This window comes from Microcaecilia unicolor, chromosome 2 (assembly GCF_901765095.1).
Source record: "Microcaecilia unicolor chromosome 2, aMicUni1.1, whole genome shotgun sequence".
NCBI classification, from domain to species: domain Eukaryota; kingdom Metazoa; phylum Chordata; class Amphibia; order Gymnophiona; family Siphonopidae; genus Microcaecilia; species Microcaecilia unicolor.
Window position 1 is genome coordinate 177,995,363 of NC_044032.1, and position 15,530 is coordinate 178,010,892.

Consider the following 15,530-nt stretch of genomic DNA (forward strand, 5'->3'; position numbering starts at 1 on the left):
CATCACAGCATTGTAGATATCTATCCCTTGTGTTCTTTCATGCAAAGACAACAGTTTCACCAGCTCTTCTCTCATGATGTCACAAACAGCATAACGCAAAATTACTGCTAGTCTTGCGTGATTATTTACATCTGTACTTTCATCCAAGCACATGGAGTAACAGGCTGCCTTTTGTAAGTCAGTGGTGAGCTGCTGACTAACATCACTTGCCATGCGCTGGACTCTATCTTTAACAGTATTTCTGCTAATTGGCATCTCAGAGATGCGTTGAATAATTTTATCCTTGTTTGGCAAATCATGAAAAAGAGAATTACTCGCAGACAACATGGCCGCTTTGATAATATCCCCATCAGAGAGGGGTTTACCATGTTTTGCTATGCACAGTGAAATTTGAAAACTGGCATTTGTCAGATTTGTTCTAGAAAGATAGTTGGAAAAACTATGATACTGGGAATTATAATTCCTCAATTTGCCTTCAATAAACTTTCTTTCAATTTCACTTAGTTTGGTAACATTTTTGTGGTTGGTGTCAAAGTGTCGTCAGACACTTGATGTGTGACACACAACACTTTCATTACACAGAATACATAACGCTTTTCCATTGCGTTCAATAACTCCAAATGACTCTGTCCAGACCTCTTGGAATGATCTTCCACTATCTGTTTTTGCTTTTTTTGCTGCACTCATTTTTGGGTGTTCAAGACTGAGTCTACAAAAAAACAAAATAAAATCAAAACAATATGAAACTCCTAGGTGATCAACCCCACCAACATTAAATACAATTTTTAAAAAATATTTTAAGCTGGGCACTGAGCCCACTAAGTCCACCCCCCCAACCTGCTTTGAACCTTGAGTATTTTCTTCAACTCCCTTGGTTGACTGCGCATACTGTGGAGGCAGTGTCCATAGCCCTGGGATAGAATTCTGGCCCTGATTCCTGTTGAACTGGAAATAGAACAAGATAAAGGCCTGTTTTGCTGAGGAAATGCATGGTTGTGGTGGTTGAGCTGATGGGGGGGAATATGAGTGATAGATGGCTTAGTTAACAGATGGGGAGTTTATGAATGGTAGCAGAAGCTGAATGAGTACTGTGCAGAACCACATGCTAGTAATCTGGGAGAAGATGAGAGATAGATGACTGAGTTAACAGATGGGGAGGGGGGATGCATGGGGGAGCTTATGAATGGTAGCAGAAGCTGAATGAGTACTGTGCAGAACCACAAGCTAGTAATCCGGGAGCGAGACTTATTACTATATAGAACAGTGTAGAAAAATGAGCGGATATTACCTGGGCCGACAATACCGGTGGCTCGGCGGGGTGGAATACAGCTGAAGCACAAGCTGGGAGTCGTGGAGCTGTGTGCTGGCGCACAGAGTGCCGTAGGGGGAGGAAGACGCAACGCCGTGACGTGGGTGAGAGGAGCCTTACAGGAGATGACGCAGTGAGCGAGGCAGCGGACGTGTAAGGCTAGCTCCAGAGCCGAACAGCCAATGCGGTGCCGCGATTCCTTGTGTTTTTTTTTCTTTTTGTAGCCACGAATGATGAAGGGCGCGCGTGCCAACAGAGAGGGCTCTGCGTGCCCTCTCTGGCACGTGTGCCATAGATTCGCCATCACTGGTCTAGATCAAGGTTTCCAGCATGGCTGGTTTGGTCAGTCAGTCCTTCAGAATCTATTCAAAGTCTAGAATCTAACTCCACCCTCTTAGGTCCTTTTTCTTCAGGTCCATGCTGTTCCCCCCCCCCCCCCCCCCCAAAAAAAAAAAAAAAGTACAAACCCCAAAACAAAACTTTTTTACATGTTGACCTTAGCCAGTTGCAGTTTTTTCTTCCTGTTTGTTTATTTTTGATTTAAATTTCAATCTGTTTGGTAGCTAGTGATTCCCATAAGTGAACGTATGATATCCTGCTTGTCCTTGATGAATGTGAAGCTACTCATCTGTAGCAGGTGTTCTCCGAGGACAGCATGACACACATTCTTATGTAACCATCCATCTCTCTGTACTGGACCTGAACATACATGAGATGTTTTTCAAAACCACCTCGAAAGAATGCTGGGGAGCATCTTCACATTGTGCCCGTCCTTTGAGAACACCTGCTAGAAGTGAGTAACTTTGCTTTACTGTATGGTTTTTATGGTTCATACTAGTAAAAAAGGCCCGTTTCTGAAACCAATGAAATGGGCACTAGCAAGGTAATGACTCTCTCCCATTAATGTTTCAACAGTTGTATTTTGAATATAATTTTTGTTTACATTAGTAAGATTTCTTTATAAACCATAATGGGGGGGGGGGGGGGGGAGGGAGAGAGCAGCAGATCCAGCAGTGACTCGGGAGCAAGCGGTTGGAGAGGGTGGGGTCCTCCAGGTCCAGTGGCGATGCGAGTCGGGATGGGAGGGGGGAGAGGATGGGGGTGCCAACGGCGACTCGGGAGGGAGTCATTCGGGGAGGGTGGGGGTCCGAACTGGGAGAGGAGAGGGAGGTTGGCGGGGACGGCTTGCATGCGGCTGTGAGGAGTGTCCATCGGGGAGGAGGGGGGTTGTGGGTGGGGGATGGATTGAGGAGAGGGATGTCGGCGGGACAGCTTGCGTGCGGCTGCGGGGAGTGTCCATTGGGGAGGAGGGTGAATGATTTGGGCTCTGGGTGGGGGACGGGTTCCAGCGGCGACTCGGGAGGGGCGAGGGAGAGAACAGCGGGTCGAGTGGTGACTCGGGAGTGAGATGGGGAGATGGTGGGGTCCAGGTCCACAGCCATGGGCCGTGCCACTTTCCCCTCCATTTCCTAAGACCATGAACCATACCTTTCAGTAGTGTGTTTTAGTTTGGTTGATCTCCGTATTCTGGTTCATAGTGTCAGTCCTTTCAGTTGTGAGGTGCGTTTCCTGGTACCTTGTGCGTTTGGTGGCACCCTGGTTGTAATCTCTAAATCCAGTGTTCTGCAAGAAATCAAATGGGCATGACACAGAGTGTCTGTGTGTGTGTCACAGAGAGAGATCGTGTGTGTGTGAAAGTGAGAGAGGGTGGGGGCGAGTGTGTATGTGATAGAGATTGTGTCTGGGGCGAGTGTCCATCGGGAGGGAGTCGTTCGGGGAGGAGGGGGAGGGCGGGTGTTCGAACTGGGAGAGGAGAGCGAGGTCGGCGGGACGGCTTGCGTGTGGCTGCGGGGAGTGTCCATCGGGGAGGAGGGTGAGTGAGTTGGGCTCTGGGCGGGGGACGGGTTCCAGCGGCGACTCAGGAGGGGCGAGGGAGAGAACAGTGGGTCCAGTGGCGACTCGGGAGTGCTTTCCCTGGCAACTGTGCTGCGTCCCCTTCCCTCTGTGTTCAGCCCTCGACGTCATAACATTTTGATGCGAGGGCGGGGCAGTGAGATGGTTACAGGCAGCACGGACTCTACGAACCCTCCAGTACCACAGGGAGTCAGCTTCAGAACGTTGGAGTTGGAAATTATTATATAGGATTTTTAAATTGTGTACATTTGTAAATTGCTTTGGATATAGATTTTTATAAACATCTAATATTTCATAGCTTTCCTATATGTTCCATGTGTTTAATTTTTTCTTCATTGTGATCTCTATTTTTTTTTTTAGATTGCAGCTTCCTATGGAAATGTGATTTGTATCTTTGAGGCAGTAAATTCTTTGAAACAAAAGAACATTCATTCACATGTAAGTGACTTAATTATCTGTTTTTGTAGCTCTTATATGTTGAATATTTAGGCAGATTTTATTAGTTGATTGCATATTACCTGGTATTGATGGTTAGAAGGTTTTAGGATATATGGATGGAAACTATTTTTTCCACAATGACAGGTTGAGCTCTGCTTTTTCCATTGATGAACATGATTGAGTCGGGTCTCAAGTGGGTGACTTAATTGGGTCTCAAGCTGCACCAGTGGAGATAGTCAAGGCATGAGGACCAGATGTGCTAAAAAGTAGAGAATGACACGGGGACGGGGGTCCGCAGTAACCGTGGGGATGGGGACAGATCCTGCGGGGATTGGGTGGGGACAGAGCCCATGAGGGCAGAGACAAAGTGTCATTTTCTGTTTTGAAGCCTGTTAATGAACTGGACTGTTATTTATGTTTGTTTGATGCAGACAATGTTTTTATTTCTTGGAAAAATAAGCAAATATGCTGGCCAGAGCTAGCAAAATTTGCATGAGGGATCCTGTACATCCTGCTATCAGCACATCTTCTAAGAAGACATCTTCTGTTGCAGGAGGGACTGTGACAGACAGGAGAGCTAGATTCAATCCTGAAATTGTTGTTGACTTCTTCATCCACAGATTAAAAAATCATAATATTTTTTCACAGGGCATATTTCTCCCTTCTAGGGCATACAGAACGGGTTGTATTTTATACTCCTGGACATTTTAACAGTGTGAATTAGGATTCCTTGGTGTGGTAGAAATCAGCTATTGTTGAGGTTGGAAGGGTGGTGGTGGGAAGGAGAGTTATTATAGCTGCTTGTTGTTATTGTTTTCTATTTGTAATTTATACACAACAGTTGCACAGCATATTCCTTTTTATACTTTAATAAAAAGATATAAATATAAAAACGAGTCTTCTGTAGATGAGAACAGAACCCATGGGGACAGGGATGGAGATGGGGCCTACGAGGATGGAGTGGGGACGGAGATAGATCCCATGGGGATGGGGTGGGGATGGGAACAAATTTTATCTTCATGTCATTCTCTACTAAAAAGTCCTTTGTGTCAAATCCTTCAGATTTGCTGAACAATAAACATGTTTAGGTCCTGAGGCCTGCATCAGGAGTCTGTCAAATATATACTCAGATACTTTGGAACTTATTTTCAAAGCACTTAGACTTGCAAGGTTCCATAGGTTACTATATAACTTTATAAGTCTGAGTGACTATGGGCACGGCAGCTGCCCAAGTATAGCTGATCTTTTTGTGGCAGATTTTGAACGGCATTTTATTTTTAACTCGAGTTGGATGCTGAATATTATGAATTGGGCAAGATTCATAGATGACATTTTTCATCTGGACAGCTTTGGAGATACAACTAGAAGAATTTGTTAGATGGATAAACTCTTTGGACCAACATTTGCAATTCACTTGTACCGTCAATGCTAAAGAAATAACTTTTTTGGCTACGAAAGTTTTGAGATATCAAAATCAATTGACTACTACAGTGTTTTGTAAAAATACTGATAAAAATAATTATCTACAGTACAATAGCTTTCATCTGTGCCAATTAAAAAAAAAGTGATACCTATTAGCCAATTTTTGTGCATTCGACGTATTTGCAGTACAGTAGAAGAATTTTACCAACAGGCACAAATTCTTAGAAGACGTTTCTTAGAGAAGGGTTACCCACAGACAGTGATCAAACAAGCTTTTCGTCGTGCCCGCTATGCCAACCTAGAATTATTACTAAAATGTGGGCAAAAAGAACCTCAAGAAAAACAAATGTGTTCTATCACACTCAAATCAGCTTTAATTGCACAAAGTATATACAAACATTGGCATGTGTTTCAATTACATGAAAGTTTTCAATCTGGCCCCTGTGTAGCATAGTCTACAGGAAAAAACTTGTCTAATCATTTGATCCGCTCTAATTTTTTGTCTCAACAAAAGGTTAAACTTTCTAGTACAGAAGGACATAAACCTTGCGGTCATTGTAAATCATGTCCGATGTCTGTAATTGGTAATACTTGGCAACATCCTTAAATTTTAAAAGTATATAATCTAAAGATGTCCACGGATTGTTTTTCGAAGTATGTCATTTGTCCCTATTCAAAAATCTATGTGGGACGCACCAGCAGGGACCGTAAGGCAACGCCTGAATGAACATCGCAGTAGATTAAAAAACAAAATAACAGCTCCAATGGTCGCCCATTGTATTGAACAGGACCATAATTTTATGACCATGCACTGGTTAATCATTGAACAAGTGTCTCCGTATTTTCAGGGTGATCGCGATTCATACCTAGCATTACGTGAACAGTTTTAGATCTTTGAGCTAAAGACGATGGCTCCTGATGGTCTAAATGAAGAAATTGAATGGAATGCCACCCTTTAAAATTAAGGATATTTCCCTTTAACTTTCATTCCTTCAGTGCATTCATACAGTACATGTGTCTTGTTACAGCCGAACAGTTCTAATTTTGAGTTCATTGGGTTGCTTTTTTCAGTGGTGTGTTCTCCTTGTAGTAATTTTTGGACATATGCCAATACTTTTGTTACTTACGTTTTTTCACTTTAAATTTTGAGTGGTATATTCACAAAAATCAAGGAAACACTTCAAAGAGAGTAAACTATGATGTATAGAGTTTGGTAGGGAACTGCTTTGTGGCCAGACTCACTGAAAGTTAGCTCGGTTGTGGATACAGCCTATACTGAACTCTCTGTATACCCCTTCACAAATTATTAAGCATATTATTAGTTGTGTAGTTCACGTTCTCCGAGGACAAGCAGGCTGCTTGTTCTCACTGATGGGTGACGTCCTCGGCAGCCCCTCCAATCGGAATCTTCCTAGCAAAGTCCTTTGCTAGCTCTCGCGCGCACCGCGCATGCGCGGCCGTCTTCCCGCCCGAAACCGGCTCGAGCCGGCCAGTCTTCTTTCGTCCGCACTCGGTACGGCTGTGTTTTTTGCCGTGTTGAGCCCCGGAGAGTCGACCTCGCGCGTCCGTTATTTAATCGATGTGTTTTTTCTTCGGAAAAGTTTTCTTTCGTTCGGAAAGTGCTCCGGAAACCCCCTTGGGTTTCGTTCGCCCCTTCCCGTATTTCCAGTTTTTGCCCCGGTAAGTTTTCTTTCGTTGTCGGGGTAGGCCTCTTTTCGGCCTCGGTCGATATTTTTCTCCCTTAAAGTTTTGGTGCTCCAAATTCGTCATTTCGGATTTTGACTTCGCCGGCGTGATTTTTCCGCCCATGACATCGAAGCCTTCCAGCGGCTTCAAGAAGTGCACCCAGTGCGCCCGGGTAATCTCGCTCACTGATAGGCACTCTTCGTGTCTTCAGTGTCTGGGGGCCGAGCACCGTCCCCAGAACTGTAGTCTGTGTTCCCTCTTACAAAGGCGGACTCAAGTAGCGAGATTGGCCCAGTGGAACGTTTTGTTCTCGGGCTCTTCGTCGGCATCGGCACCGGGGTCATCGTGTGCATCGACGTCATCAGCGTCCAGACCTTCTTCCTTGGCTGCTAGTGCATCGAGTGCATCGAGGCATCGGCCCTCTGCATCGGCGCCGAGACATCGGATAGCTGCATCGACGGTGGTGGTACCGGGACCTCGTCTCCTGATGTCGTCGGACGGTGGTGCATCGAGTGGAGTGCAGGTGAGGGCTGTCCATTCCCCTGCTGGTGGCGGTGAGCCCTCGGGTGGGTCTCCTCCTACCCTGAGGGCTCCTGCGGTACAGCCCCCCCGAGACCGACCTCCTTCGGCCTCGGCCCCGAGGAAGCGACGGATGGATTCTACGTCCTCCTCGTCGGTGCCGGGGAGCTCCGGTGACATGCTTCGGAAGAAGTCGAAGAAGCATCGACACCGGTCTCCTCCCCGCGTCGGCACCGAGAGCTCTGGGTCGCCGAGGGAGTCGGCACCCAGCAGGCATCGGCACCGAGAGGACCGCTCACCCTCTGTTCAGGAGGTGTCGATGCGCTCCACTCTGGACAGCCCGGAACAGCCTCCACGCCAGGAACAGGTTCTGACGTCGACGCCTGCATCGACCTCCATGCCTTTCTCTGCAGCCGCTCTGAACGAGAGCCTCCGGGCCGTTCTCCCAGAGATTCTGGGAGAGCTGTTGCGCCCTACCCCTCCGGTACCGGCGGTGCTTGCGCCTCCGGTACCGTCGAGCGTGGCGCCGGCTGGCCCATCGCCCGGGGTGAGGTCCCCGACGTCGGTACCGCGTGCGGTGCCGACTGCGGCCACCTCCCAGGAGGGCTCCCCGACTACGTCGGCGGAGGGAGTTTCGCCGATGCGGGCGAGGGAGTCTACCTCTCGACGCCCCCATCGTGGACGTGGCTCCACGGAGTCGAGCCGGGCACGGTTGCAGACGCAGGTCCGTGAACTTGTGTCTGACACCGAGGGTGAGGCCTCGTGGGAGGAAGAAGAAGACCCCAGATATTTCTCTGACGAGGAGTCTGAGGGTCTACCTTCTGATCCCACTCCCTCTCCTGAAAGATAGCTTTCTCCTCCCGAGAGTCTGTCTTGTGCTTCCTTTGTCCGGGAGATGTCTACGGCCATCCCCTTCCCGGTGGTTGTGGAGGACGAGCCCAGGGCTGAAATGTTTGAGCTCCTGGACTATCCTTCTCCACCTAAGGAAGCGTCCACTGTTCCCCTGCACCATGTCCTCAAAAAGACATTGCTGGCGAACTGGACCAAGCCTTTAACTAATCCCCACATCCCCAAGAAGATCGAGTCCCAGTACCGGATCCATGGGGACCCAGAGCTGATGCGCACTCAGTTGCCTCACGACTCTGGAGTTGTGGATCTGGCCCTAAAGAAGGCTAAGAGTTCTAGGGAGCATGCTTCGGCGCCCCCGGGCAAAGACTCTAGAACCTTAGACTCCTTTGGGAGGAAGGCCTACCATTCCTCTATGCTCGTGGCCAAAATTCAGTCTTACCAGCTCTACACGAGCATACACATGCGGAACAATGTGCGACAGTTAGCGGGCTTGGTTGATGCTCTTCCCCCTGAGCAAGCCAAGCCTTTTCAGGAGGTGGTCAGGCAGCTGAAGGCGTGCAGAAAATTCCTGGCCAGAAGAGTTTATGACACTTTTGATGTTGCGTCCAGGGCCGCTGCTCAAGGTGTGGTGATGCGCAGGCTCTCATGGCTGCGTGCCGCCGACCTGGAGAATAGAATCCAGCAGCGGATTGCGGACTCGCCTTGCCGTGCGGACAACATTTTTGGAGAAAAAGTCGAGCAGGTGGTAGAGTCTCTCCACCAGCGGGACACCGCATTCGACAAGTTCTCCCGCCGGCAGCCTTCAGCTTCTACCTCTACAGGTAGACGATTTTTCGGGGGAAGGAAGACTGTTCCCTATACTTCTGGTAAGCGTAGGGACAATCCTCCTTCCCGACAGCCTGCGGCCCAGGCTAAGCCCCAGCGCGCTCGCTCTCGTCAGCAGCGTGCGCCTCAGCAAGGCCCCGCGGCTCCCCAGCAAAAGCAAGGGGCGAGCTTTTGACTGGCTCCAGCAGAGCATAGCCGACATCCAAGTGTCAGTGTCGGGCGACCTGCCAGTCGGAGGGAGGTTGAAAGCTTTTCACCAAAGGTGGCCTCTCATAACCTCCGATCAGTGGGTTCTGCAAATAGTCCGGCAAGGATACACCCTCAATTTGGCTTCCAAACCTCCAAATTGTCCACCGGGAGCTCAGTCCTACAGCTTCCAGCACAAGCAGGTACTTGCAGAGGAACTCTCCGCCCTTCTCAGCGCCACTGCGGTCGAGCCCGTGCCATCCGGGCAAGAAGGGCTGGGATTCTATTCCAGGTACTTCCTTGTGGAAAAGAAAACAGGGGGGATGCGTCCCATCCTAGACCTAAGGGCCCTGAACAAATATCTCGTAAAAGAAAAGTTCAGGATGCTTTCCCTGGGCACCCTTCTCCCCATGATTCAGCAAAACGATTGGCTATGCTCTCTGGACTTGAAGGATGCCTACACTCACATCCCGATACTGCCAGCTCACAGGCAGTATCTGCGATTTCGGTTGGGCACACGCCACTTCCAGTACTGTGTGCTACCCTTTGGGCTCGCCTCTGCGCCCAGGGTGTTCACAAAGTGCCTAGCTGTGGTAGCAGCGGCGCTTCGCAGGCTGGGGGTGCATGTGTTCCCATATCTCGACGATTGGCTGGTGAAGAACACATCCGAGGCAGGAGCCCTGCAGTCCATGCAGATGACTATTCGCCTCCTGGAGCTACTGGGGTTTGTGATAAATTATCCAAAGTCCCATCTTCTCCCAGTGCAGAAGCTCGAATTCATAGGAGCTCTGCTGGATTCTCGGACGGCTCGCGCCTATCTCCCAGAGGCGAGGGCCAACAACTTGTTGTCCCTCGTCTCGCGGGTGCGAACGTCCCAGCAGATCACAGCTCGGCAGATGTTGAGATTGCTGGGCCACATGGCCTCCACAGTTCATGTGACTCCCATGGCCCGTCTTCACATGAGATCTGCTCAATGGACCCTAGCCTCCCAGTGGTTTCAGGCTGCTGGGGGTCTAGAAGACGTGATCCACCTGTCCACGAGTTTTCTCGAATCCCTGTATTGGTGGACAATCTGGTCCAATTTGACTCTGGGACGTCCTTTCCAAATTCCTCAGCCACAAAAAGTGCTGACAACGGATGCGTCTCTCCTGGGGTGGGGAGCTCATGTCGATGGGCTTCACACCCAAGGAAGCTGGTCCCTCCAGGAACGCGGTCTACAGATCAATCTCCTGGAGTTGCGAGCGATCTGGAACGCCCTGAAGGCTTTCAGAGATCGGCTGTCCCACCAAATTATCCAAATTCAGACAGACAACCAGGTTGCCATGTACTATGTCAACAAGCAGGGGGGCACCGGATCTCGCCCCCTGTGTCAGGAAGCCGTCAGTATGTGGCTCTGGGCTCGCCGTCAAGGCATGGTGCTCCAAGCCACATATCTGGCAGGCGTAAACAACAGTCTGGCCGACAGGTTGAGCAGGATTATGCAACCTCACGAGTGGTCGCTCAATTCCCGAGTGGTGCGCCAGATCTTCCAAGCGTGGGGCACCCCCTTGGTGGATCTCTTCGCATCTCGAGCCAACCACAAAGTCCCTCAGTTCTGTTCCAGGCTTCAGGCCAACGGCAGACTGGCATCGGATGCCTTCCTCCTGGATTGGGGGGAAGGCCTGCTGTATGCTTATCCTCCCATTCCTCTGGTGGGGAAGACTTTGTTGAAACTCAAACAAGACCGAGGCACCATGATTCTGATTGCTCCTTTTTGGCCGCGTCAGATCTGGTTCCCTCTTCTTCTGGAGTTATCCTCCGAAGAACCGTGGAGATTGGAGTGTTTTCCGACCCTCATCACACAGGACGAAGGGGCACTTCTGCATCCCAGCCTCCAGTCGCTGGCTCTTACGGCCTGGATGTTGAGGGCGTAGACTTTGCCTCTTTGGGTCTGTCCGAGGGTGTCTCCCGCATCTTGCTTGCTTCCAGGAAAGATTCCACTAAGAGAAGTTACTTCTTCCATTGGAGGAGGTTTGCCGTCTGGTGTGACAGCAAGGCCCTAGATCCTCGCTCTTGTCCTACACAGACCCTGCTTGAATACCTTCTGCACTTGTCTGAGTCTGGTCTCAAGACCAACTCTGTAAGGGTTCACCTTAGTGCAATCAGTGCTTACCATTACCATGTGGAAGGTAAGCCGATCTCAGGACAGCCTTTAGTCGTTCGCTTCATGAGAGGCTTGCTTTTGTCAAAGCCCCCTGTCAAGCCTCCTACAGTGTCCTGGGATCTCAATGTCGTTCTCACCCAGCTGATGAAACCTCCTTTTGAGCCACTGAACTCCTGCCATCTGAAGTACTTGACCTGGAAGGTCATTTTCTTGGTGGCAGTTACTTCAGCTCGTAGAGTCAGTGAGCTTCAGGCCCCTTACACCAAATTTCATCATAACAGAGTAGTCCTCCGCACTCACCCTAAGTTCTTGCCAAAGATTGTGTCGGAGTTCCATCTGAACCAGTCAATTGTCTTGCCAACATTCTTTCCCCGTCCTCATTCCTGCCCTGCTGAACGTCAGCTGCACACATTGGACTGCAAGAGAGCATTGGCCTTCTACCTGGAGCGGACACAGCCCCACAGACAGTCCGCCCAATTGTTTGTTTCTTTTGATCCCAATAGGAGGGGAGTGGCTGTAGGGAAACGCACCATATCCAATTGGCTAGCAGATTGCATTTCCTTCACTTACGCCCAGGCGGGGCTGGCTCTTGAGGGTCATGTCACGGCTCATAATGTTAGAGCCATGGCTGCGTCGGTAGCCCACTTGAAGTCAGCCTCCATTGAAGAAATTTGCAAAGCTGCGACGTGGTCATCTGTCCACACATTCACATCTCATTACTGCCTGCAGCAGGATACCCGACGCGACAGTCGGTTCGGGCAGTCAGTTCTTCAGAACCTGTTTGGGCTTTAGGATCCAACTCCACCCCCCGAGGGCCCTGTTTGTTCTGTTCCAGGCTACACTCTCAGTTAGTTGGATAAATTGTTAGGTCAATCTCAGTTATGTCCTCGCCGTTGCGAGGCCCAATTGACCATGGTTGTTGTTTTGAGTGAGCCTGGGGGCTAGGGATACCCCATCAGTGAGAACAAGCAGCCTGCTTGTCCTCGGAGAAAGCGAATGCTACATACCTGTAGAAGGTATTCTCCGAGGACAGCAGGCTGATTGTTCTCACAAACCCGCCCGCCTCCCCTTTGGAGTTGTGTCTTCCCTTGAACTGTATTGTCTTGCTACATACTGGACTGGCCGGCTCGAGCCGGTTTCGGGCGGGAAGACGGCCGCGCATGCGCGGTGCGCGCGGGAGCTAGCAAAGGACTTTGCTAGGAAGATTCCGATTGGAGGGGCTGCCGAGGACGTCACCCATCAGTGAGAACAATCAGCCTGCTGTCCTCGGAGAATACCTTCTACAGGTATGTAGCATTCGCTCTATTGGCATATGCCCCTGGATCCCAGTTTAGTGGGACATTTAGGGATTTACTTTTTGCCTGTTGATATTGATAGTGTCTCTCCCACGGATTTCTTGTTTTTGGATTGTGCACAGTGACAGGAGTGGGTGGGGGGAGCACTGAGTTAATTATTAATATTATCTAGGCTGCACATTTAGTGTGGTTTCTAACGTGACCAATGCATTAAAATTTAACTTTTATTAATTTTAATGCATTAACTGCATTATGCCTCAATCTGGTGTATCTCTTAACCAGCTCTAAGCACACATTGCTTCTGTCTAGCCAGAGCCTTCCCTCTCTAGTGTCCTGCCTTCTCTGACAAAACTTCATGTTTCTTGCAGGCAGGATACTAGAGATGGAGGTCTCCGGCAAGGGATAAGCAGCATGTGCTTAACGCTGTCCTCTATACAGTCAGTTTCAGAGGGTCGCCAGGGGGATGGATGCTGTTTATTTTCAGTGCGGGGCCGTGTTCAAGCACCAGCATTAAATATCCAGGCATACTCAGCCAGATGAAACCTAGCTTGTGTGATATTTCAGCACTTAACTGGCTAGGATGAACAAGGAGTGGATGAGTAGCCTAATAGCTAGTGCAGTGGACTGAGATCCTGGGGAACTGGGTTCAATTCCTACTGCAACTCCATGTGATCCTGGGCAAGTCACTTAACCCTCCATTTCTCCAGGTACAGCACTTAGATTGTGAGCTCACTAGGGACAGAGAAAGTACCTGCATATAATGTGTACAGCATCTGGGAGAAACAGAGTGTCAGACTCTGCTCTCTAGTGTTGAGTCTGTTGAGCGTCCTGAGTCCATGGGTCTGGTTTAGCGGGTAGCTGCTAGGATCCATGGAGACTTCTTTGAATCTTGCACCGTCCACCCGAAGGCGTGGCCCGAGAGTCCAGATCTCTGCACTGTCCACCTGAAGGCGTGGACCGAGTATCCAGATCTCTGCACCGTCCACCTGAAGACGTGGTCCGATTGTCCAGATCTCTGCACCGTTCACCCGAAGGCGTGGACCGAGTGTCCAGATCTCTGCACCGTCCACCCGTGAACTGAGTATACAAATCTGTGCACCGTTCACCCGAAGGTGTGAACCGAGTATACAAATCTCTATATCGTCCACCCGAAGGTGTGAACCGAGTATACAAATCTCTATATCGTCCACCCGAAGGCGTGGACTGAGTATCTAAAGTAAAAGTAGGTCTACAACTTCTGGTCCCAAACCTCAAGACAAAGCAGGTGGATCTCAAACAAGTTAAGGATACTAAAAAAGCTCCATCCACAAGTGGTCTTCTGGAATCTGTCAGCGAGTAATACACCCGAGTGCTCCTCTGTTCTCTCTGGGCCAGGGAGAGAATGAGCTCCGCTTCTGATTTCCCCCACAATCCCCAGTCCATCCGCCTATGCAGATCACATGCAAATGAGGATTATTTTACTCGGTCCCTGGGCACCTGTGTTTGTACCCAGCTTATCAGGGAATTATGTCAGTATCTCACAGAAAGGTTAGCCCTGACGCATTCTGGCCACTAAATTACAAATGAACAAACAAAATAAAACAAAAAGTGAAGCATTCTCTCTCCCGTCCTGCCTTGCGGCCTCTTCCCTCTGTCTTTCTCTCCTCTCTCCCCTGCCATTCAGCATATGCCATCTGTCTTTCTCTTCTCTCCCGCCATGTAGCACTCATCTCTCTGTCTCTCTTAGCTTAGCTTCCCCCAAACCTTTTTATACTGGGTGCCTATGTTCTATATATTTTTGAGTCAGGATTCAAGACCAACTCCATTATGGGTCTCCTCTGTGCTTATTATAATTTAGAAGGTAAACTCATGTCTGCTTAGTTGTTCATTATTCTCTTCAGGTGGGGCTTGCTTATCTTGAAGCCACTCATCAAAGTCCATGCAGTGTTGTGGGACCTCAACATTGTTTTAACCAAGCTGATGAAAGTTTCTTTTGAGCTGCTGGATACCTGTCACCTGACTTACCTGACCCAGAAGGTCCTGTTTTTGGTTGTGGTCACTTCAGCCCACTGGGTCAGTGAGTTCCAAGCCCTAGTAACTTATACTAAGTTTTTCAACAGAGTGGTCTTATGCACACATCCTAACTTCCTTCCTACATTAGTGTTGGAATTCCTTCTTAAGCAATCAGTTGCAGCCAATATTCTTTACCAAACCTCATGCTCATAAAAGTTGAAAGCAGATGTCAGATTGCAAGAAAGCCTTGACCTATCTAGAGAGGACTAAAGCCCATAGAAAGTCCACCCAGCTTTTTGTTTCTTTTGATCCAAACAGGATGGGGCTTCCATCAGCAAATAAACTCTTGGTTAGCAGACTGCATTTTCTTTACTTATGCCTAGCGTGGGCATCCTCTAGAGGGTGATGTTACTATTCTTAATATCAGAACCATCATTGTATTGGTAGCCCACTTGAGGTCAGCTTTCATAGAGAATTTGCAGAACTATGTCATCATTAGTGCACACTCCACATATTCTTATTCCACTACTGTTGGGAACAGTACTCTCGATGTAACTGTTGTTTTTGTTAGTCAAGTCCTTCAGAATATTTTTGAGGTCTACAGTCCAACTGTCCTCCCCTCCCAGCTCTTTTCTTTCTGTTCCTTGAAGTCAAAAAGAAAATAATTGAGTACATAATTTTTTTTGTTTTGGTCTTTTTGTTTAGTACTCATGAGTGCTGCCTGTTGTGGACCTTGTTTTTATTCCCTATTTTTTTTTTTATTATTAGGGTAGCTAGGGGTTTCTGGATTTAAGAATATCTACATCATGGTTACCCTGTAGCATGTGTTTCAGAACAGCAGGATTAAATATTTCTACAAACCTGCCCACCTTCTCTTGAATTTGAACTCTGTCAGCTGTATACATATTAGACTTAGCTTGGCAAATGCAACAGTGCCAGACAGAAAGGTGTC

General features: G+C 48.8%; 1 protein-coding gene across 3 annotated transcripts in view; it reads left to right on the plus strand.

Annotated features, from left to right (window-relative positions):
• Window positions 1-15,530, plus strand: part of DMXL1 (Dmx like 1) — a 522,326-nt gene that overhangs the window by 66,630 nt on the left and 440,166 nt on the right. For all 3 annotated transcript variants that reach the window (XM_030193519.1, XM_030193517.1, XM_030193518.1), the window contains exon 3: window positions 3,584-3,661. In XM_030193519.1, the coding sequence (XP_030049379.1) occupies window positions 3,584-3,661 (78 nt within the window). The remainder of the gene's footprint in view (window positions 1-3,583; window positions 3,662-15,530) is intronic.